This window comes from Euleptes europaea, chromosome 14 (genome assembly GCF_029931775.1).
Source record: "Euleptes europaea isolate rEulEur1 chromosome 14, rEulEur1.hap1, whole genome shotgun sequence".
NCBI lineage: Eukaryota > Metazoa > Chordata > Lepidosauria > Squamata > Sphaerodactylidae > Euleptes > Euleptes europaea.
In genome coordinates this window covers 50,035,120-50,058,664 of record NC_079325.1, presented here as the reverse complement: position 1 = coordinate 50,058,664, position 23,545 = coordinate 50,035,120, and the positions used below count along the sequence as shown (strand labels likewise).

Sequence of the window (23,545 nt, the reverse complement as noted above, 5' to 3'; positions counted from 1 at the left end):
TCCAAACTCTGCCCTCTCAGGCACCCACCCCTCCCCCAAACCTCCAGGAACTTCTCAAGACACAGTTGGCAAGCCTTCTCAGCATTTGTCTGCCAATCCCTGGCACCACCCACTTCCCCCAAGGAAATGTTCTACACAGAATCCAAGCAATTATAAATTGTGTCAACTGCCTGGAACAAACTTCAGGTTTTTGACTGTTTCATGGACTTGCCTAAAACATAAGCAGCTTTTCTCCCTAGCACTTCCCACTCGGTCAAAACCACATGGATTGGTACCTTTAAAAACTGCAAGCTTTTCCTCCAAATTCTCTTCATCACTAAACTTCGGGTCACAGAGAAACTCCTGAGGAAGGAATAGAGAGAGAGAAAAAAAAGTCCCAAGACATAAGTACGTAAGAAGAGCCCTGCTGGATCAAACCAAGGGTCCATCTAGACCTGCATCCTATATCATACTTAGCCAAGCAATTGTCTGGGAGGGCCAACAAGCAGGGCACAGCAGCCAACACCTTCCCCAGATGTTGTCTTATAGCACTGGATTCAGAGGTTGACTGCCTCTGGATATGGAGGTTCCCTTCAGAAATCATGGCTAATAGTCATTGATGGACCTCTCCTCCATGAATCTGTCTTTCAACGCCATCTATACAAGTGGCTGTCACAACGTCCGCCGGCAGTGAATCCCACAGGTAAATTACTCATTGAATTAGGTAATATTATGGGGGAAAGCACCCTCCAATAATCAAAACAAGCAATGCAAGAACATACCCCACAAAGACCACTGCCAATCCACCCCACTCTGCATCTCTCAAACCCCCCTCCCCCCGGTTTCAGATAGGGATGCTGTCCTCCAGGTGGAACATGGAGATTCCCTGGAATTACAGCTCATCTCCAGACTACAGAGTTCAGTTGCCCTGCAGAAAATTAATGTTTTGGAAGGTAGACTATATGGCATTGTACCTCACTAAGGTCCCTGTCCTCCCCAGGCTCCATCCCCCAATTTCCAGGAGTTTCCCAACCTAGATCTGACAACCTCATAACATAACAAAAGCCATGCTTGTCCAAGGTCCATCAAGTCCAGCAGTCTGTTCACACAGTGGCCAACCAGGTGCCTCTAGGAAGCCCACAAATAAGAGGGCAGAAGCAACATTATCTTTCCTGTGTTCCACAGCACCTAATATAATAGGCATGCTCCTCTGATCCTGCAGAGAATAGGTATGCATCATGACTAGTATTCATTTTGACTAGTAGCCATAAATAGCCACTCCATGAACATGTCCACTCCCCTCTTAAAGCCTTCCAAGTTGGCAGCCATCACCACATCCTGGGAAAGGGAGTTCCGCAATTTAACCATTTAACCCTACACCCCATCCTCCGCTGGTGGCTGGGGGACCTGCCAACCCTCGCTTCAGAGCAATTAAAATTAATCCCAGGGCAATCAATCTGGAATCTAAGGCACAAGCTGCATGTTTCAAATAACAATACTTGGCATTTGTGTAGTGGTTGGAAGTCTCCAAAGCGTTTCATTATCTCAGTCACCTTTACAACAACCTAGCAAGGAAGGCAAGCATTATTATGCTAACATTACAGATGGGCAGCTATCAAGGGCTGTCATTGCTGAAATGAGATTCACACCTCCCAGTTCCGCCACTGGACTACACCAATTCTGTGTGGTGACCACTTTTTCTAGTCCTTGATCCCCATGGCAGTTTTTTGTTGTGGTTGATCAGGTCAGGTGGTCCCCCTACATCTCAAAGTGTTGGGCCAATCACTGTCTCTCAACCTAACTTACCTCACAGGGTTGATGTAAATTGCTTAACCCCTACTTTAGGGCATTTGGAAAAGGGAGGAATGAAGTACATAACTGATAAACCAATTATTGAACTCATGAAGCTGCCTTATACTGAATCAGACCATCAGTCCATCAAAGTCAGTATTTTCTACTCAGACTGGCAGCGGCTCTCCAGGGTCATGCAGAGGTCTTGCACATCACCTTACTGCCAGATCCTTTTAACTGGAGATGCCAGGGATTCATTAATTTCATTTATTACTGTCACTTGACCAGCATTATAAAAATACAGTGATGCATACCATAAACCTTACCAACAAAAACAAGGCAGATTTAAGGACAAACCAAATAACACTATTAGAATAATGCCAGGGATTGAACCAGGGGCCTTCTGCATGCCAAGCAGATGCTCCACCACTGAACCACGGCCCCTCCCCATTATTATGTTTATTAAAACATCCCTAAAACTATCAGCAGTTTTAATGGAGTGGTAATAGGGCAGGAGGGAAGGCAGCATGATACAGCCCGATCTCATCAGGGTCAGTACTTGGAAGGGAGACCACCAAGGAAAGCTATGCAGAAGAAGGCAATGGCAAACCATCTCTGCTTCTCACTTGCCTTGAAAGCCCCTTGCTGGGGTCGCCAGAAGTCGGCTGCGACTTGACGGCACTTTATACACACACAATATGGCAGAAGAATGTGGGTAGCCAGAGCCTGGTTCCCCGGTTACCATGAATGCATTTTAAGAAAGAGAAGACATGCATTCATTTTACAAATGGAACCTGGGACCAGTACATGTTCAACTGTACATGCATTGAATGTAACATGCAACTTAAACCACGTAAAAAGAAAAACCAAGTGTATGTTGTAAATTTGTAGCTTGTGAACAGGGCTTCTAGAGGCGAACAGGGGAATGGTGCCCTCCCCTCACATGCATGCCCAACACATGCATGCCACCTCTGTCCTGCAGCTGCATCTTAGAGAGTCTTTCTCTGCATTTCCTGCATCTTCCCAACAGTGAGAAGAAGAAGGATAAGAAGAAGAAGAGTTGGTTTTTATATGCCGACTTTCTCTACCACTTAAGGAAAAATCAAACCTGCTTACAATCACCTTCCCTTCCCCACAACAGATACCCTGTGAGGTAGGTGGGGCTGAGAGAGTTCTTAGAGAACTGTGACTAGCCGAAGGTCACCCAGCTGGCTTCATGTGGAGGAGTGAGGAAGGCAACCCGGTCCACCAGATTAGCGTCCGCAGCTCATGTGGAGGAGTAGGGAATCAAACCCGGTTCTCCAGATCAGAGTCCACCGCTCCAAACTACCGCTCTTAACCACTACGCCACTCTTGACTCCCTGGGAGCCCAAGGGGATATGCACACACCAGCAGCACATTCCTCACTGCAGAAATCACCGGCATCCGCTCTGCATTTGGCTTGCGTTTTGTCCTCCTCCCCGCGAAGGGAACACGGATCCTCTGAGGAATGACAGCAGACATGCAGGATGTTTCTGGTCTCCATGCGCCACGCACATGTTTTGAAACGCAAGCTTCACAGCCCTAAGCCAGCCGTGGAGGCAGGCAAACTGACTGGCTTTTGCAGAACAAGATATCTTCCCACCCTCCCTTTTTATCAGGGACAGTGTTGATTTTTTGATACTCATCACTGGTAAATTACGATCCTTGTTTTAATTAGAACTCATAGAATTACAGAGCTGGAAGGGGCCAGATAGGCCATCTAGTCCAACCCTCTGCTCAATGCAGGATCAGCCTAGAGCATCCCTGACAAGTGCTTGTCCAGCCTCTGCTTAAAGACCGCCAGTGAGGGTGAAGATTTGAGAGTTGCCTTAAAAAAAAAATAGCATGCCACCTTCCCTTCTGTTGCTGCGACTGCAGATAGCAAATGTTGACAAATATTGTCGTTGCAGCTATAAGTACAACCAGATCCATCAGAAGGATAAGCATTCCTGTGTTTTAAAAATGCAAATGGATCGATTCAGATTTAAGTGTGGATATCAGGGGTACTGAGCTGCCTGATAGCCCAGCCTAGCCTGATCCTGTAAGAGCTTGGAAACTAAGCAGGGTTGGCCATCGTTAGTACTTGGATGGGAGACCACCAAGGAAGACTGGGGTTGCTATGCAGAGGAAGGAAATGCCAAACCACCTCTGTTCATCTCTTGCCTTGAAAAACCCATGGTCCTGGGGTCCCCATCAGTCAGTTACAACTTGGCAGCAGGCAATTATTATTATCAGGAGCAGCAGCACAAGAGAGGAATGGCTTTCTAAACCTGATGCAAGCGTCACATTAGAAGGCACCCTTCCCAGAAATGGTGCCAGAAACTCCTCCACTGGAGACACTGGATCCCACCTGGCAACTTCTGCAGGCTGTGAACTTCAGGGATAGGTGGACTTAAGCAGCCCTTCCAATCGCCCTGTTGGGAGAGCAGAGACCTTTGATTTTAGGTGTTTGGATGGGACAGGTTGTGAACAAGGGCAGGAGACAGCATTTCTGTTTAATGTGATGATGGCTGCCAACTTGGAACTCCAGTATGGGCCCATTATATTAGGTGCTGTGGATCATAGGTGGGATAATGCTGTTGCAGTCGTCTTGTTTGTGGGCTTCCTAGAGGCACCTGGTTGGCCTTGTGAACAGACTGCTGGACCTGATGGGCCTTGGTCTGATCCACCATGGCTGTTCTTATGTTCAGGATCCCTGGCTGCTGCCAGGAGCCCTGGGTAGTCTAAGAAACTACAGGCAATCCCTTGGCAGGGTCATTCCAACCTCAGGAAGCCTAAGGAAGTTCCTGCTGTTCCATGTAAGGCCCCCGTTGCCTCCCGGGGTGTGTGCCTTTACCACGCCATCCCAATAAGGTTGGTATGTCAAATATGCTGTAGTGATTTTGGAGGCCTGGCAGGGGTCAGCTGGGAGCTGTCTATGCAGCTGGTGAGATAATAAAGCTCAACGGAAGCCCTACTGGCTCCCACTCTCCTCGATCCCGGCAGAGAGGCTGTGGGGGAGGACGGGGACAGTCACGGACTGTACAGCACACAACGCGGCATCACTGTGCTGGTTTACTGCATATTCCACGGCCCATCCTCCATGGATTTGAAAGCACAGGCTGTGTTTGCTCTCTTGGCTACAAGTATGAGAGCGGAACGGACCCAAAGAGTTTGCAGCTGACCTCCTCAGCTGCTTCATGCGCAGTGGCCTTCTGCAGCGCAGCACAGCACATGGGTGTTCATGCACCGAGATGCCTTACGCACGACAGTCAAGATACTGCAGAGCTTGAGAAGGTGCAGAAAAGAGCAACCAAAATAATCAGGGGACTTGAGCAACGGCCCTATGAAGAGCGGTTGAAACACTTAGGGCTGTTTAGCTTGGAAAGAAGGCGGTCAAGGGGAGACATGATAGAAGTCTATAAAATCATGCATGGTATGGAGTGGACAGGGAGAAGCTTTTCTCCCTCTCTCGTAATACTAGAATGCGGGGTCATCTGTTGAAGCTGGAGGGTGAGAGATTCAAAACAGATAAAAGGAAGTATTTCTTCACACAACGCATAGTTAAATGGTGGAACTCCCTGCCCCAGGATGTGGTGATGGCTGCCAACTTGGAAGGCTTTAAGAGGGGAGTGGACATGTTCATGGAGGAGAGGGGTATTCATGGCTACTAGTAAAAATGGATACTAGTCATGATGCATACTTATTCTCTCCAGGATCAGAGTTCTTTCCTTTTCAGGCATGCTGGTTGGGTCAGTCGAATGGCAGGAGCCTGCCCTTGGTCTCCAACCTTGACTCTTCCCTCCAAGAAGCTGTCAGCCTATCTTATCATATTCCCGGCACTTCCTTTGTGGGCTTCACAGAGGAACCTGGTTGGCCACTGTGTGAACAGAATGCTGGACTTGATGGGCCTGGGTCTGATCCAGCAGGGCCTTTCTTATGTTCTTATGTTGCTCAAGATGGCTATGTAGTCGTCAACCACTAAGCCAGTTATAATACAGAAGAAGAAGAAGAAGAAGAAGAAGAAGAAGAAGAAGAAGAAGGAGGAGGAGGAGGAGGAGGAGGAGGAGGAGGAGAAGAGTTGGTTTTTATATGCCGACTTTCTCTACCACTTAAGGGAGACTCAAACTGGCTTTCCTTCCCCTCCCCACAACAGACACCTTGTGAGGTAGGTGGGGCTGAGAGAGTGTGACTTTCCCAAGGTCACCCAGCTGGCTTCGTGTGCAGGATTGGGGAAACAAATCCAGTTCACCAGATCAGCCTCCGCCGCTCATGTGGAGGAGTGGGGAATCAAACCAGGTTCTCCAGATCAGACTCCCCTGCTCCAAATCACCGCTCTTAACCACTGCACCACTACACAGGGCTGGTGTGATGTTTTAAGGACTGGTAAGGGTGCAGATCTGCTGTAGTCCCTACTGTACCCTGTTTTGTGAGCTGAGGGGGGGGGGTTAGTCACCAAAGCATATGCTGTCATGAACGTGTTAGGAGTCACAACATTCCTCCGAGGGAAGATGCGCCCATCCTTTGGGAGGGGCACAGAGGATTTTCTTGATATGTGGCTGGGCTGGCACCCGATGAGCCATTCACCAGGCCTGCGGAAGCCCTGCCCTTCCACCCTCTTCTTCCGAACGGGGCATCACCGCCCCAGCTTGTTCCTGCCACACGGCCAACTCCACACTCTGTGACTAGGGTTGCCAACCTCCAGGTACTAGCTGGAGATCTCCCGCTGTTACAACTGATCTCCAGGCGACAGAGACCAGTTCCCCTGGGGGAAATGGCCGCTTTGGCAATTGGACTCTATGGCATTGAAGTCCCTCCCCTCCCTCCTCAGGCCCCGCCCCCCCATCTCCCGCTGGTGGCGAAGAGGGACCTAGCAACCCTATCTGTGACAGAATGACAGAGTGACACCTTTCTAAGCCCTTTGACCTCGATGGACTTAGAAGGGTGTCACTCCGATTAGGGCGGCACTGTTACACAGCCGCCCCTCTGGAATCTGGAAACTCCGAGGAAAGGCTTCGCGAGTCATCGGCCGGATTTCTCCCCCACCTATTTCGTCCTCCCCCAGTCACCGCACAGACCTATGATTAATGGTTAGAAGTGTAACATCCTCCCTCGTGCAAGAAACACTCGTACCTTTTAATTCCCCCCCATTAGACATACGTACATTTTAAGATGATGAAAAGCAGCAACGCTTTGAGCTAAAAAAAAGTTACAGTTCAAAGCACTCAACATCTTAAGAGATTTTCGCCATCACAAAACTATCCAGTGTGTTAAAAGGAGAATCGATGGAAGACTTTCAGAAGAAATGGGCGTCATATTACGAATATGCAAAACTCAAGGTGTAATACAGTAATGTAGAAGTTAGTTAATATTAGTATTTCGATGCATAAAAGGTAAAGGTCCCCTGTGCAAGCACCGGGTCATTTCTGACCCATGGGGTGACGTCACACCCCGATGTTTCCTAGGCAGACTTTGTTTTTACTGGGTGGTTTGCCAGTTCCTTCCTCAGTCGTCTTCCTTTTACCCCCAGCAAGCTGGGTACTCATTTTACCGACCTCAGAAGGATGGAAGGCTGAGTCAACCTTGAGACGGCTACCTGAGACCGACTTTCGTCGGGATCGAACTCAGGTTGCGAGCAGAGCTTGGACTGCAGTACTGCAGCTTACCACTCTGTGCCACGGGGCTCTATTTAGATGCATAGAAACATGTATATCCTAAATGGTATAAGCTGAGATGATTTGATAATGGATTTCATATGCAATAAAAAGTAGAAATAACGGGTGCAGCAAAGCCAGAGTGGGAGAATAACTCAACCAAGAACAGCCGTAATAAATATTGTATAATTTTTATGTGGAGAATGGGGAAATAGTTGGAATGGTCATGAATGCAATTATAGTCATGAATTATAGTCCTGAAAGCAGATATAATGGCAATGGTTATAGAACAGTATATTAAGAAGATTAACTTTTTGTAAAGATATAAAATGCGAATTTTTAAAAAGGCAATTTTTTAACCCTAGAAGGCTTAAAAAAAAAAAGACGGTGTGAATGTGTATGTTTGTTCTTGTTTTGTCTGTTTTATAACATTTTAAAATAAAATATGTTTTAAAGAAATCTTAGAAATTTTAAAATTAGCAATCTTATGTACACTTACTTGGGACTAAGCCCCACAGTCGGAAAAACTTCCAGGATGAGCCAGTGTGGTGTCGTGGTTAGAGTTGGGCTAAGATCAGGGAGACCCTGGTTTGAATCTCCACTGTCAGAGAAGCTTGGTGGGTGACCCCATTCTCAGCCTAACCCCACCTCACAGGGTTGTTGTTGGGATAAAATGGAAGCGGGGAGAATGGTATTATAAGCTGCTTTAGGTCTCTGTTGGTGGGAAAGGCAGGATTCAAATGAAATAAATAAATAAAAACTTCCAAGGAAAATTTTGGAAGATCACCACTTTTTTAACGTTAAAATCATCTCTTACCATAAATGATAATAGTTACAGCAACCTTGTGAGGTAGGCTGGTGTGATTATTGTCATGTTGCAGATGGGGAGGAGAGAGAGAGTACAGGGATTTGCCTTATGATGGTCAGAGGACATGGCAGAGGCAAAATTTGAACTGGGGACTCTCTGATTCACAACGCAGTCTGTAATACTACTGCTACTAAGCATTTATAAGACAGCTCATGCAGTGTTCTAAGCACTTCAAATGCACAAAGCCGGCTCTTCCATGACCAAGGCAGTGGCCTCCTCTCCATCACCAAAAATGGTGGCCAAGCGCTTAAAAGAGGAAGGAACCTCAGCTAGGGTTGCCAAGTCCGGGTTGGGAAATTCATGGAGGTGGCGGGTGGAGCCTGGGGAGGGCAGGGTTTGGGGGAGGGACCTCTTCAATAAGGTTGCCAACCTCCAGGTACTAGCTGGAGGTCTCCTGCTATTACAACTGACCTTCAGCCGATAGAGATCAGTTCCCCTGGAGAAAATGGCCGCTTTGGCAATTAGACTCTATGGCATTGAAGTCCCTCCCCTCTCCAAATCCTGCCCTCCTCAGGCTCCGCCACAAAAACCTCCTGCCAGTGGCAAAGAGGAACCTGGCAACCCTACTCTGCAAGGTATAATGCTATACAGCCTACTCTCCAAAGCAGCTGTTTTCTCCAGGGGAACTGATTTCTGCTGTCTGGAGATCCGTTGGAATTCCAGGTCCTACCTGGAGGTTGGCAACCCTAAGCCTAACGAATGTTCAGGAGGTCCTATAGCTGTGTTGGTGAACCTATGGCACGCGTGCTGGACTTGGCACGTCGAGCCCTCTCTGTGGGCACGCGCAGCCATCGCGTCTGCCTTCCCTGGACTCCCGCCGCCCAGCTGGGCGGTGGGGCTTTGCACTGCTCCACGCTGCCTGCAGGCAGCGCGGAGCAGTTCAAAGCGCCCCCCCTTCCCTGGACTCCCCGCCGCCCAGCTGGGAGGAAACCTCAGTATTCAAGTTAAGTTGCTGTGTTGGCACTATGCGATAAATAAGTGGGTTTTGGGTTGCAATTTGGGCACTTGGTCTCTAAAAGGTTCACCATCACTGTCCTATAGGGTGAGCACAGCTTGGTGTGCTGATTTTAAAGAGGATGGGGCAAGGAAGATCTGCTGCTCTGGATCTTCTGGCAAGAGGACGGAGGTGGCAGTGAGTACCCTCAGGTGGTGCCAACTCTTAAGCACTGCAAAGAAATTAATTTGCACTCCTTACAACAGCCCTGTCTGGTGGGCCAGCAGTAGGGTTCCCAACATCCAGGTTGCAGCTGGAGATCTCCCGCTATTACAACTGACCTTCAGCCGATAGAGATCAGTTCCCCTGGAGAAAATGGCTGCTTTGGCAGTTGGACTCTATGGCCTTGAAGTCCCTCCCCTCCCCAAACCCCGCCCTCCTCCGGCTCTGCCCCAAAAACCTCCCACCGATGGCAAAGAGGGACCCGGCAACCTTAGGACCGAGGCAGGCCAAAAATGAAAGTGGGTTGCCTAAGACCACCCAGTGATTTTATGGCAGAGGTGAGATTTGAACCAGGGACTTCCAGGGCCACACCACCTCCTCTTAGCCCCCCTCCAAAGCCTGCCTTCTCATTTGTGAGTCAAGCCAACGAGCAGCGGTTTTGTCTGGGGTTAAGCCTCTGCTCAATTTGGCAACTACCCTTTTCTTGCTAAACAGCCCTAAGGGATACGTCATTAAAAATAAATCGCATTTGGCAGCTTTCAAGCCTTTTGCTTGGCCTCCAGGTGGCAACTCTACCCCAAAGAGGTTAGGGGCCATCTCTGCCCAGATCAGCTCCTGCTTCTCAAGTTGCAGGCAGGCTTTGAAGCAACAAGTTTCATCAGGACTCAGAATGAGGTTTACTTAGCCCCTGACCTACTTCGGAGATTCCAGGGCCACACAGCCCAGATTACTCAGGGTAGGTTTGATATTCCCCCGTTTTAACCCTTCCTTTGCACACACAATCAAGGTGGTTTTCAAGACCGCTTTCCTGCATCCTCTCTTCCAGTTACAGAACCGGGAGGCGGTGATCATTCTAGGTCTGTCCCCCTCCAAGTGCCTAGATCGGATTCCCCAATAGGGTGGCCAACCTCCAGAGGGTGGCTGGAGATCTCCTGCTATTACAACTGATCTCCAGCCGATAGAAATCAGTTCACCTGGAGAAAATGGCCGTTTTGGCAATTGGACTCTATGGCATTGAAGTCCCTCCACTCCCCAAACCCTGCCCTCCTTCAAAGGTGATTTGCCATTGCCTTCCACTGCATAGCGACCCTGGAATTCCTTGGTGGTCTCCCATCCAAATGCTAACCAGGGCCAACCCTGTTTAGCTTCTGAGATCTGACGAGATTGGGCTACCCTGGGGGATTAGCCAAATTTGCTCTAAAAAGAGGTACATTTTTTTCAAGCTCCATTTGTGATTTATCAGAGCCAGGTCCTGTCAAGCAGCTAGGGTTGCCAACCTCCAGGTAGTAGCTGGAGATCTCCCACTATTACAACTGATCTCCAACCAATAGAGATCAGTTCCCCTGGAGAAAACGGCCGCTTTGGAAACTGGACTCTATGGCATTGAAGTCCCTCCACTCCCCAAACTCGGTGCTCCTAAGGCTCCACCCCAAAAACCTCCTGCTGATGGCAAAGAGGCACTTGGCAACCCTGAGAGTTTGAGTGGTAAATGGCCCCTTGCAATGCATTTACATCCAGATGTGCGGCATCACAAAGGGCCTTTTACCACTCAAACTCCCAGTTTGAGTGGTAAAAGGCCCATTGCGATGTGGCACTTCTGGGTGTAAACTGGAAGTGACGTGTTGTGGCATGCGGGCGCACGTGCACGCTTGCCCGCCGACCCTCAGCTGGTTGGCGGGCACCCGGGTGGATTGGCGGGGGTTTGCCCGCCACCACCGGGCACTTGGCAACCGTATGCCCTTGGCCACCATGGCGCCCGCTGATACCTTTTGTGGGGCCCACCAAGTGTTTTTAGAAAGCAGGTGGGGCCCAGGTGGGGCTTCTGCCCAGCAAGGCTACTGGTTGGCCACTGGAGATGTGATGGCCTATGCAGATTTTTGAAAAATGTTGCTTTGGCGGCAGCTGCCACCACAGCACAAGGATCTCCATTGTGTGACTGAAGGTACACCGCGGCAGCCATGTTGTGGCTGCGCCCCCCCTGCTGTGTCAAAATGCCACAGCTGAGGGACCCCTGACCTAGATCCAGCTCTTGGCAAAGTTTCCCGTAGCGTGTAGAGATAAGAGAGCTGGAGCCTCATCTTCTCTCCCCCCTTCCCTTATCTGGGAGGAGCCTTTATCTCCATTCTGATGGCCACAGGCAGGAAGCAGGTGGTTAAGCCTTTCTGAATGAGGATGGCTGGGGTGGGGGAGAAGAAGGGCCAGGGGGGAGGAAGTGGTGGGGGGGGAGCAAAGGGCCTTGAAGTGCCACGTGCAGGACGACATCCCCCCCCCCAATCAGTGTCTTGCACAGAGCTGCGTTTTTGCCTGCCGTGCAGCTGTTGGAGCACAGAGCTTCTTTAAGGAGAAGGGGGCAGCTCGACCCCCTCCTAATCTATGCATACACAGTTGGAGAGAGGGTCCTTTGCCAACAGGGCTGCCAACTGTCCTGCCGCCCACCCTGCTCTCGTGGATCTAGCAGCGGCTCGGGGCAGAAATCATTGGTGGACCTCCAGACGGCACATTAAGGAGCCTCATGGCCTGCTAATATCTGCTAATACGTATTAGAGCAGTGGTTCTCAAAGTGTGCTCCACGGAGCACTTGGTGCTCCGCGAAACATCTCCGAGTGCTTCATGAATAGACTGGAAAGAAAAAGACTACTGTTGTTCGGTTTAGTATATAGGTTAGGGATGCCAGGGGAGGGACTTCATAGAGTCCAATGGCCAAAGCGGCCACTTTCTCTAGGTGAACTGATCTTTGTCAGCTGGAGATCTCCAGCTAGTACCAGGAGGTTGGCAACCCTAATATAGGTGCTAGGTGAAAGTTAGTGCTCCGTGACAAATTTATCTCCTGAAAAGTGCTCCATGACTCAAAAAGTTTGGGAATAGGGTTGCCAGGTCCCTCTTTGCCACCGGTGGGATATTTTGGGGGCGGAGCCTGAGGAGGGCAGGGTTTGGAGAGGGGAAGGACTTCAGTGCCATAGAGTCCGATTGCCAAAGCGGTCATTTTCTCCAGGTGAACTGATCTCTATCGGCTGAAGGTCAGTTGTAATAGCAGGAGATCTCCAGGTAGTACCTGGAGGTTGGCAACCCTAATAAAGGTGCTAGGTGAAAATTAGTGCTCCGTGACGAATTTCTCTCTTGAAAAGTGCTTTATTGAAGCAGAATCTTTTGTGGGCTACAGGCCACACAATCAAATTATAGATTCATAGCGATGGAAGGGACCACCAGGGTCATTTAGTCCAACCCCCTGCACAATGCAGGAAATTCACAACTAACTTCCCCCACACCCCAATGTCCCCTACTCCGTGCCTGGAAGATGGACCCAAAAAATCTTCCAGGATCCCTTGCCAATCTGGCCTGGAGGAAAATTGCTTCCTGACCCCAAAGTGGCAATCGGCATTTCCCTGGGCATGCAAGAAAGGGCCACGGGGCCACGAGAGCCAAACACTGTCACAACCCTTCCTGCCCTCCCCCTCATGAATCTGTGATATGAATTCACAGCAGAAATATACATACGTCCCACAGAGGGGAAATAAGTGTGAAAAGTGACGTTGGAAGGTCAAGAAAAGCAGGAGGCATCAGTTGTGACATTCAGATTAAAAATGCACAGATATACCAGATGACGATGACCAGATATACCAGATATACAGCAATGACGGCTCCCTAACAATAGCAGAAACTGGTGATAGCAGCCTACATCAGGGGTGTCGAACTCAATTGTTACGAGGGCCGGATATGACATAAATGTCACTTGGTTGGGCTGGGCCATGCCTCACCAGCCCAGATTGAGGGGTGGGGGGTGACTGCCTGAGCTGACTCATGGGCCGGATAAGAGCTCTCAATGGGCCGGATCAGGCCCTCGGGCCTTATGTTCGACACCCCTGGTCTACATCTTAAGCAACTGAATCCCTGTATTGACTAAGAAAAGTTTCTGTTCTGTTAAGATCAACTCAAGCCTGAACTGACCCTAGAAGCTAAAATGACTAAACCGAGGCTGTCATACTTTGGTCACATTATGAGAAGACAGGAGTCACTGGAAAAGGCAACCATGCCAGGAAAAGGTGAAGGCAGCAGGAAAAGAGGAAGACCCAACAAGAGATGGGTTGACTCTATTAAGGAAGCCACGGCCCTCAGTTTGCAAGACCTGAGCAAGGCTGTTAGAGATAGGACATTTTGGAGGATATTGATTCACAGGGTGGCCATGAGTCAGGGGCACCTTGATGGCACTTAACACATACAATAGAAGAAGAAGAGTTGGTTTTTATATGCCGACTTTCTCTACCACTTAAGGGAGACTCAAACCGGCTTACAATCACCTTCCCCTGCCCACAACAGACACCCTGTGGGGTAGGTGGGGCTAAGCGAGCTGTGACTGGCCCAAGATCACCCAGCTGGCTTTGTGTGTAGGAGTGGGGAAACCAATCCAGTTCCCCCAGATTAGCGTCCGCCGCTCATGTGGAGGAGTGGGGAATGAAACCCGGTTCTCCAGATCAGACTCCACCACTCCAAACCACCGCTCTTAACCACTACACCATGCTGGCCTGCGGGCAAATTCCTATCCAGCAGATCCTCACTGAAGTCTCCCTTTGAACTTCATTTGCTGAAGGAAGGTGAATTTCAGGCCAGCAACAGGTGTCTGTTTTGATAGATGGTTATGGTAATTTTTAGAGGGATGTTTGAAGGAAGAAAAATGGTGGAAAGAAGGGAGAGTGCTGAATCTTCCCTCTCCCCAATCTCTAGAGTTGCCAACCTCCAGGTGGCACCTGGAGATCTCCCGCTATTACTACTGATCTCTAAAAAAGGTAAAGGTCCCCTGTGCAAGCACCGGGTCATTCCTGACCCATGGGGAGACGTCACATCCCGACTGATCTCTAGATGACCAAGATCAATTCCCCTGGGGGAAATGGCTGCTTTGGACGGGGGACTCTATAGTATTATACCCTGCTGAGGTCCCTCCCCATCCCAAACCCTGCCCTCCACAGGCTCCACCCCCAAAATCTCCAGGTATTTCTCAACCCAGAGCTGGCAACCCTACCAACCTCCCCTTATCACCCACCCCCCAAAACAAACTAGCTTTATTTCCAGTCTCTATACATTTTTAGTCTGCCTCATCTCCAAAGCCTTTTATCCCTATAAAAATCCTCTAAGGTAGGTGAGGGGGAGAGGTGGTGACTAGCCTGAAGTCAGAAAAGTTGTAGCCAGTTATCTTGGGCCACGTAAAACGAAACTCAGCATCCGTGTCCCACCTTCATGAGGCCCAGCCAAAATGACAAAAAATCTTGCAAAAGGTTTCAGTTGGGCCTCATAAAGGTATGACAACATGCATGTTGTGTTCTGTTTTGGCCCAGAGTCAGCCCATGAACTAGGCTTGAGTACAAATTTGAACCTGGACCTCCCAGGTAGGGTTGCCAGGTGCCCGGTGGTGGCGGGCAAGCCCCCGGCAATTCGCCCCTCTGCCCGCCGACCACCTGAGGGTCGGCGGGCAAATGTGCACACGTGCGCCAAAGCGTGCGCGCAGCACTTCCAGTTTACAACTAGGCTTACCAGGTCCCTCCTCTGCTCTGGCGGGAGGCTATGGGGCTGTGAGTGCGATTGTGCGCGTGCGTGCGCCCTTTACCGCGAGGGGCCTTTTCCTCTTAGTTTGAGCGGTAAAGGGCGCACGCACGCGCACAATCGCACTCACAGCCCCATAGCCTCCCGCCGGAGCAGAGGAGGGACCTGGTAAGCCTACTCTCAGGTCCTTTGCCAGCACTCTAGCCACTAGCCCACACTGGCTTTCTCATAACCTGCCTGGGGCATGCACATTGGCTGCAGGTCAATGCTGAAGGGGAGAAATGAAACCGCCCTGGCTTCTCCCACCAATTCCACCCCTTGCTGTCACATGGCACGCCAGGACTCAAACTGGCTACTATGCAAAGGAGGCTGAATGGATAGAAGCAGCTATGGCTGTCTCATAGGGTTGCCAACCTCCAGGTACTAGCTGGAGATCTCCTGCTGTTACAACTGATCTCCAGCAGATCGAGATCAGTTCGCCTGGAGAAAAATGGCCACTTTGGCAATTGGACTCTATGGCATTGAAGGCCCTCCCACCCCAAACCACACCCTCCTCAGGCTCCGCCCCCAAAATCTCCCACTGGTGGCGAAGAGGGACCTGGCAACCCTACTGTCTCATCTCCCAGTTTAGGGGTCCACTTCAAATCTTGGCCACATCCTGCCAACACTTCCTGCTTTCCTGTGTCCTTCAGTTCCACTGTCTACATGGGGATCTAGGATATGGTTGCCGACTCTGGGAGGAGGAGGAAGAAGAAGAAAAGTTGTTTTTTTATATGCCAACTTTCTCTACCACTTAAGGAAGAATCAAACCGGCTTACAATCACCTTCCCTTCCCCACAACAGAAGAAATACTTCATTTTATCTGTTTTGAATCTCTCACATGAACACATGAAGCTGCCTTATACTGAATCAGACCCTTGGTCCATCCAAGTCAGTATTGTCTGGCAGCGGCTCTCCGGGGTCTCAGGAAGATGTCTTTTACATCACCTACTTGCCTGGTCCGTTTAACTGAAGATTGAACCTGGGACCTTCTGCATGCCAAGCAGATGCTCTACCACTTAGCCATGGGCTCTCCCCTCCCTCCAGCTTCAGCAGATGACCACACGGTCTAATATTATGAGAGAGGGAGAAAAGCTTCTCCCTCTCCATTCTCTCCATACCATGCATCATTTTATAGACCTCTATCATGTCTGGTAGATGAAGGTCCAACTCCCAGTGTCCACTGCTGGCCATCTACAATTAATCCTGCTCACCTGGTGTTGCAGAGCGGCCCCATGCAACTTCCCCAGGGACCCCACGCTGACCAAACCCATCCTTCAACCTGACCCAGTTGCCTGGACTCCTCCCCCATGACCTTGCTAGAGGTAAACAGCAGCCCTTCCAGAAAAGCAGAGCAAAAGATTTATGAAGCCCCAGATCTCTCGAAATTATCTTTCCTTTTAAAAATCCCCCTTCCGCAACATTTTGTGCTTTCAAAGCAGGTTTTTCCACCCCTTGTGAGTTGACTCCAAAGTTAAATCTGCTGATTATGTAACTTTGAAAGGCAGCTGAGCGAAGGGGGTTTGGAAACCTGCTCATTGCATCATTGAAGTCTGCAAAATTTCATGAGCTGCTGTTGTGGACATAAATTGAAGAAGGTAGACAGCGTGGTGTAGTGGTTAAGAGCGGTGGTTTGGAGCAGTGGATTCTGATGCCGCTAAGGTGGCCCTTATGGGGAAAGGAAGGGAAGGTGATTGTAAGCCAGTTTGAGACTCCTGGTTCGGAGCGGTGGAGTCTGATCTGGAGAACCGGGTTTGATACCCAACTCCTCCACGAGTGGCGGAGGCTAATCTGGTGAACTGGATTTGTTTCCCCACTCTTACACACAAAGCCAACTGGGTGACCTTGGGCAAGTCACAGCTCTGTTTGAGCTCTCTCAGCCCTGCCTATCTCACCGGGTGTCTGTTGTAGAGAGGGGAAGGGAAGGTGACTGAAGCCGGTTTGAGTCTCCCTTAAGTGGTAGAGGGGGTTACCGCACTTTGTATTCCCAGCGAGGTACTGAGAGTTTGAAAATGTTATAAAAAGCATCTCTTTAAAAGGGTTTTTGGATACCACGGCTTATAAATGGTTGGAAGACGTCTTCACAGCTAAAGGGGCCAAACAAAGTGCAAACAGTATTTTTTATAATGTTTTCAAACTCTTAATACATCGCTGGGAATACAAGTGCGGTAACCCCGGGCTACCGCACTTGTATTCCCAGCGATGTATTAAAAGTTTGAAAACGTTATAAAAAATACTGTTCGCACTTTCTATGTATTCCCACCAATGTATTGAAAACGTCATAAAAAATACTGTTTGCACTTTGTTTGGCCCCTTTAGCTGTGAAGACGTTTTCCAACCATTTATAAGCCGTAGTATCCAAAAACCCTTTTAAAGCGAAGTTTTTTTATAACATTTTTAAACTCTTAATACATCGCTGGGAATACAAAGTGCAGTAAAAGTTGGCATATAAAAACCAACTCTTCTTCCTCTTCTTACTATTCTCTCCCAATTTTCTTCCCTAACTTGCTTCTCCTCAAAAACATTCTCTCTTTGGAAGTGACACCAGAGACTGAAACGGAGCCCCAAATAGGATTGCCAGGTGGGAGGTTTTTGGGGTGGAGCCTGAGGAGGGCGGGATTTGGGGAGGGGAGGGACTTCAATGCCATAGAGTCCAATTGCCAAGGCAGCCATTTTCTCCAGGGGAACTGATCTCTATCGGCTGGAGATCAGTTGTAATAGCAGGAAATCTCCAGCTAGTACCTGGAGGTTGGCATCCCTAGCCCAAAGTAAGAGCCATCTCAAACCTGAGACACAGGCTCAAAGTCACCCCCTCATCTTCTTTATTAGTGGAGGCAACTATCATTTTTCTGGCCCTCCTATGTAAGAGTTGTGATCCCTGGGTTATAATCTTGCCTCTGCCCATTAAAGTTACGGAAGCCCTCTCTTTAAACTTAGCCTCATCTACAGTACAGCACTGACCTACCTTGCAAGATTGTCTTCAAGACTGCAGAAATAATATACACAAAGCACTGCATTCGAAATCTCACGTGCACCATATAGAAGTTAATTATTACTCCTCATTCCCTGCCAAGAACAGATTAGGATCTTTCCACTACGACCACAAGATCACAGCTTTGTATTATACATTCAATAAACCGGTCACTTCTGACCCCTAGCCTGGTAATCTCAACAAGATCTCCTTTTTATTTTTATAAACCAGGCTCTTGTGACGTGAACAACAAAGCCGATCCAGCAGTTCAGCTATCCTCGGTAAGTACATGTAGGACGGGGTGGAGCATCACCTGTTGAGTGTCTGTCTGTCATACCCCAGACAAAGTCGCAGCCAGGGAACAAAAGGGAGAAACCTAATCAAACTATTTGTCATACTAGAATATCCTCCAGGGCCACATTAATTAAAAGTGGCAGAATTGTCCTGTTACTCCCCTGTAAGCAGAAGAGCAAGCAGGCGTTCACCTGCAATGCAAAGCAGAAGGTGCTTTCGCACATGCCGAATAATGCACTTTCAATCCACTTTCAATGCACTTTGCAGATGTACTGTACTTTGGCCATTTATTCATGGTAATTAGCAGTGCGTTCCAGGCTAAATTGCCCTGCATTTTTTTTTAATTTTACATGCTTAACCATCATTCCGGAAGTGACTGTGAAGCCGGCGCATACCTGCTTCGCATTACTAAAGAGCTCACTTAACGCAATCTTTGGCGTTTTCCTTGAAGAATCCTCCTCAAGGAACCATGCAAAACAACAGCGGCGCGTTAGCTATGCACATGCTAATGACTATGCTTCAGGAACAAAGGAGCAGGCGAGTGGTGGGGGTGGAATTTCTCCTTTTGCATTGGGATCGAGAATAGGCATTTTTAAAGTCGCATTTTTAAAAAGAGCTTTGAGTGAGCATCAAAATTGACCATGAATAAATGGCTTTTGTGAAAAGTATCATGAAGTGCATTGAAAGTGCATTATTCGGCATGTGTGAAAGTGCACAGAGCCCTAGGGCACCTGAAAGGCTATTAGGTTTATTGTGGAGGACCATTGGTGGACTAGAGCCCACTTCTTCAGAAGCATAAAGTTGGCAGATATAATTGCACGCCCACCTTTGCACTCATACACGCAGGGCTAAAGGAAAACAAAATAACCAGAGGTAGGATCCAAAGGCAAGAAAATGCGAGAGATGCAGTCCACACCCTTGGGATTGTCCAGAAAGTACGTCACTCTTTTGGAGGCTTTTTAGCTCCCTCTCTCTGCCCTGTTTCAGCCAGGGATCTAATACTAGGGTTGCCAGGTTACCCCTGTGGCAGGGGATGGGGGAAGAAGAAGAAGAAGAGGAGGAGGAGGAGGAGTAGTTTGTTTTTATATGCTGACTTTCTCCCCCAGTTAAGGAAGAATCAAACTGTCTAACAATTGCCTTCCCATCCCCTCCCTACAACGGATATCTGTGAGGTAGGTGGGCTGAGAGAGCTCTAAGAGAGCTGTGACTAGCCCTAGGTTACCCAGCTGGCTTCATGTGTAGGAGTGGGGAAACCAACCCAGCTCACCAGATTAGCCTCCACCACTCATGTGGAGGAGTGGGGAATCAAACTCGGTTCTCCAGATTAGAGTCCACCGCTCCAAACCACCGCTCTTTACCACTACACCACACTGCCAAAGAGCCCACCCTCCAAAGCATCCATTTTCTCCAGGGGAACTGATCTTTGTAGTCTGGAGATTAAATATAATTCTGGGGGTTCCGCCTGCAGACTGGCATCCCTACCCAGCTCTCCTTATTCCAACTCCCCACAACTCCCCCTGCCCATGACATACATTATGGATGGTCCCTGGAGAGCAAAACAAGGGTTAAATAGTGTCGAAGCCTTCTTGAACTCCCTTCCTCATTCTCCCTTGCTACCCCTGATGCCTCAAACTCCCTCCCCCATGCTCAACATTGTGGTGTCCCCCCTTTGCCTCCTTTGAATCACTTTTCAAACCCCACCTTTCCCATGAACGTAAGAATATAAGAAAGGCCATGCTGGATCAGACCAAGGTCCATCAAGTCCAGCAGTCTGTTCACACGGTGGCCGACCAGGTGCCTCTAGGAAGCCACAAACAAGACGACTGCAGCAGCATCGTCCTGCCTGTGCTCCACAGCACCTAATATAACAGGCATGCTCCTCTGATCCTGGGTAAGCATCATAACTAGTATTCATTTTGACTAGTTAGCCATGAATAGCCCTCTCCTCCACGAACATGTCCACTCCCCTCTTGAAGCCTTCCTAGTTGGCAGCCATCACCACATCCTGGGGCAGGGAGTTCCACAATTTAACTGTGCGTTATGTGAAGAAATACTTCCTTTTATCTGTTTTGAATCTCTCAAAGACCCTCAGTCATAACTCCAACTGAGCAGAAGCCTAAGTATGTATCACTGTGCTGGTTCCTTTCTCTCCCCACACACACATCTCTGTTTCCACTGACTGTAAGTTTCCCAGGGCAGAGACTCAGATTTTCATTTATCCAATATGATCTTTGCAGGGGTGTAGTAGTTGGACTGGGACTTCAGTGACCTGGGTTCAAATTCAGCACTTGGCCCCAGAAACTCACCGAGGGACTTTGGACTACTTGTACATTCTCTGCGTAACCTACCTTGCAGGGTTCTCATGTGGGTGGAATGGAGGGTGGTAGAACCATGCCCACAGCCCCAAGCTGCTTGGAGGAGGGCAGGGTAAAAATATACTGGATATGTTTGTTTATTTATTGCTTTTGAAGCCCTCCCTCATTCCCAGCAAGCCGGGCTCACAGCGGGTCACAACATTAAAATTCAGAAAACATCCGTTAAAACATACTATAAAACATACTTTAAAATTATAAACTCCAAACCAATACAATAAATAGAGTAAAGCAAGGCGGCACTAATGTGTCAGCAATGCTGATTCTATGACCTTAAGCAGATGATGAAAAGGAGGGCATCTTGGCCTTCTTCTGGGCATGGAGTGGGGGTCACTGGGTGTGTGTGGGGGAAGTTAGTTGTGAAATTCCTGCATTGTGCAGAGGGTTGGACTAGATGACCTTGGTGGTCCCTTCCAACTCTATGATTCTATGATTCTAATATAAGATACAATCACAGGCACTGGAGAAACCTGGCCAGGCAGTGGACCCCCCCCCCCAAAAAAAAACAGGTTGGGGGGAGGATGTGGAGGCCAGCAAGGATAGTAATGGAGAAGAACTTGTTAATGTTAATCTGTAGCGTACCAGGTATGATAGAAATCACGGCATTTTATAGGGCTGCCAGCTGGCCAGGTAAGAAGAACCCCCTCCCGAGGCGCTGGAAGGATATGCAGAAGTTAGCAGGTGGCATCTTTGAGGGCACGGACTCAACTCCCAGGATCTAATTGCTGCCGGTCAGAGAGAGATTAAAGCCACAGGGGCAGGCTTGGAAGACAGCAAGGCTAACTTGCGGGGCAAGCAAACATAAATAGCCGACCGGGCGGCTGGCACGCACCTTGTTGATCTCCTCCAGCCGCCCTTCCTGCTTGGCTTTCAGTAATCCGTAGGCTTTCCCTCCTGCGGAAAGAGGGCAAAAGAAGAGAGTAAGAAAGAGGATTACCCTCTCTGCCCATCGCCGAAGTGGGCCAAGGCGCCAGGGGCGCCCCGTCCGGTCTCATGCGCAGGGCTGCGGACCTTGATAGGCGTTGTTGAGCATCAGGGACATGGTAGCAGGGACCCTGATGGGTTTGCGGAGCCTTCTTTTCCCCTGGGCTGGGACCGCTTCTCTCTGCCCGAAGAAGTGGAGAGCGCAACAGGCAGGCAGGCGCTCGAGGAGGACTCAGGCTCTCCGCCCAGCCCCGGCGGTGCTCTTGAATGAAGCCATTCATGAAACTGGGACTTGCAGGCGACTGGATGCCTCACGCTTCCCTCTGCTGGAAGAGAAGGCATCCAGCCAGATGAATGGCCAATGGCTGCTAAATCCAGGGAAAGGGACCTGTTCCAACAGCTGACACCGTTAACCCCTTCCTTGCATAGGGGACCCAAAGGGGCTGGCTTGGATTAGCGTTGCCAACTGCCCGGGGGGAGCGGAGGAGGAGGGCTTAGTGTTAGAATCGTGAACTCACTGAATTAATCTGCTACCATTCAGAGTGATGGATCTCGCCATCTAAGACCCAACTCTTAGGCAGCTGCAACCAACTGGCAGTTGCAACCAGCATGGGGATTATTGGCTGCAAGAGGAGCCACTGTGAAAGGCATCGGGTTGCCAGGTCCCTCTTTGCAACCAGCGGGAGGTTTTGGGGGCGGGGTTTGGGGAGGGGAGGGACTTCAATGCCATAGAGTCCAATTATTGAGGAGGGGGGGTTTGGGGAGGGGAGGGACTTCAATGCCATAGAGTCCAATTATTGGGGTTTGTTAGGAGGCCCAATGAATCGTGATTGCGGTTAGAAAGAATTCAGGTCAAGCACACAATAAGCAGAGTCAAGACTTGTTTCTTAATCAGACAAAAATCCTTTACTGTACTAAAATTAGGAAGGGTGACAGGTTAACCCTTTAACTGCCCTGACTGAAATGGAACTCGCACTGAATCCCTAACACCAATTCCCACAGCGGCCATTTTCTCCAGGGGAACTGATCTCTATCGGCTGGAGATCAGTTGTAATGGCAGATCTCCAGCTAGTACCTGGAGGTTGGCAACCCACATAGAAGAGGGGCTGGGTTGGAAAGCTGGCAACCCTACTGGCTCGGGCAGCTGAATCTCAGCATGGTGGTATAAGGATGCAGGCTTCCGTTCGGGTTGCAAACCAACCCCGCTGCCTGAGCCCACAAGTAGGGCTGCCAACCTCCAGGTGGGGCCTGGAGATTCCCCCCACCCCAGAATTACAGCTGATCTTCAGGCTGGATTTACGTATAAGCTAAACAAGCTTTAGCTTAGGGCCCCACTCTCTTGCCCCCCCCAAAATTAAAGGAAATAATAATTATTTCACTATTAATATACTTCTTCTTAATTGTATTTCAGTTCAACAATTACTTTGATAAAATACATATTTTGTTATGTGCAAATGGCTTTAGATACCTATTATATTCAACACAAAAAACAGGGATAATTTGTTGTTGACAAAGGACAGCTAGACATATAAAGGGCCCCATTACCTTCAATAGCTTAGGGCCTCATCAAACCTAAATCCGGCCCTGCTACAGACATCAGGTCACCTGGCGAAAATGGCAGCTCCAGAGGGGAGACTCTATGGCATCTTACCCCCACTGCGCTCCCTCCCACCCCCAAACTCTGCCTTCCCAGGCTCCATCCCCAAATCTCCAGGAACATCCTAATCTGGAGTTGGCAACCCTACCCACAAGGGTTTACTCGAAAACAATGCCTGCAGAATTAAGTATCCAGCTGCATAGTCTGATCCTATGTATGTTTTCCCAGAAATAAATCCCACTGATTTCAGTACAGTTTACACACATGTCAGTGCCCTGCAGTTCTAAACGTGCTCAGCATGAAGCAAGTTGCCTTGACCATAGTGACGCTTACTTCTGAGTAAACCTGCATAGAACTAGGATGCTGGG

The 23,545-nt window shown here is 49.2% G+C and overlaps 1 protein-coding gene across 2 annotated transcripts in view; it reads right to left on the bottom strand.

Annotated features, from left to right (window-relative positions):
- The window catches only part of AIF1L (allograft inflammatory factor 1 like), a 36,948-nt gene extending 15,240 nt beyond the window's left edge, over positions 1-21,708 (bottom strand). The window contains exons 1-3 of one of the 2 annotated variants that reach the window (XM_056860690.1): positions 21,668-21,708; positions 21,489-21,550; positions 276-342 (exon numbers count right to left, since the gene is read on the bottom strand). In XM_056860690.1, the coding sequence (XP_056716668.1) occupies positions 276-342; positions 21,489-21,550; positions 21,668-21,698 (160 nt within the window). In that variant the 5' untranslated portion in view covers positions 21,699-21,708. Of the gene's footprint in view, positions 1-275; positions 343-21,488; positions 21,551-21,667 lie in introns of those variants that run through there. The other variant, XM_056860691.1, reaches the window with a different exon arrangement.
- Between the last annotated feature and the right edge of the window lie 1,837 nt (positions 21,709-23,545).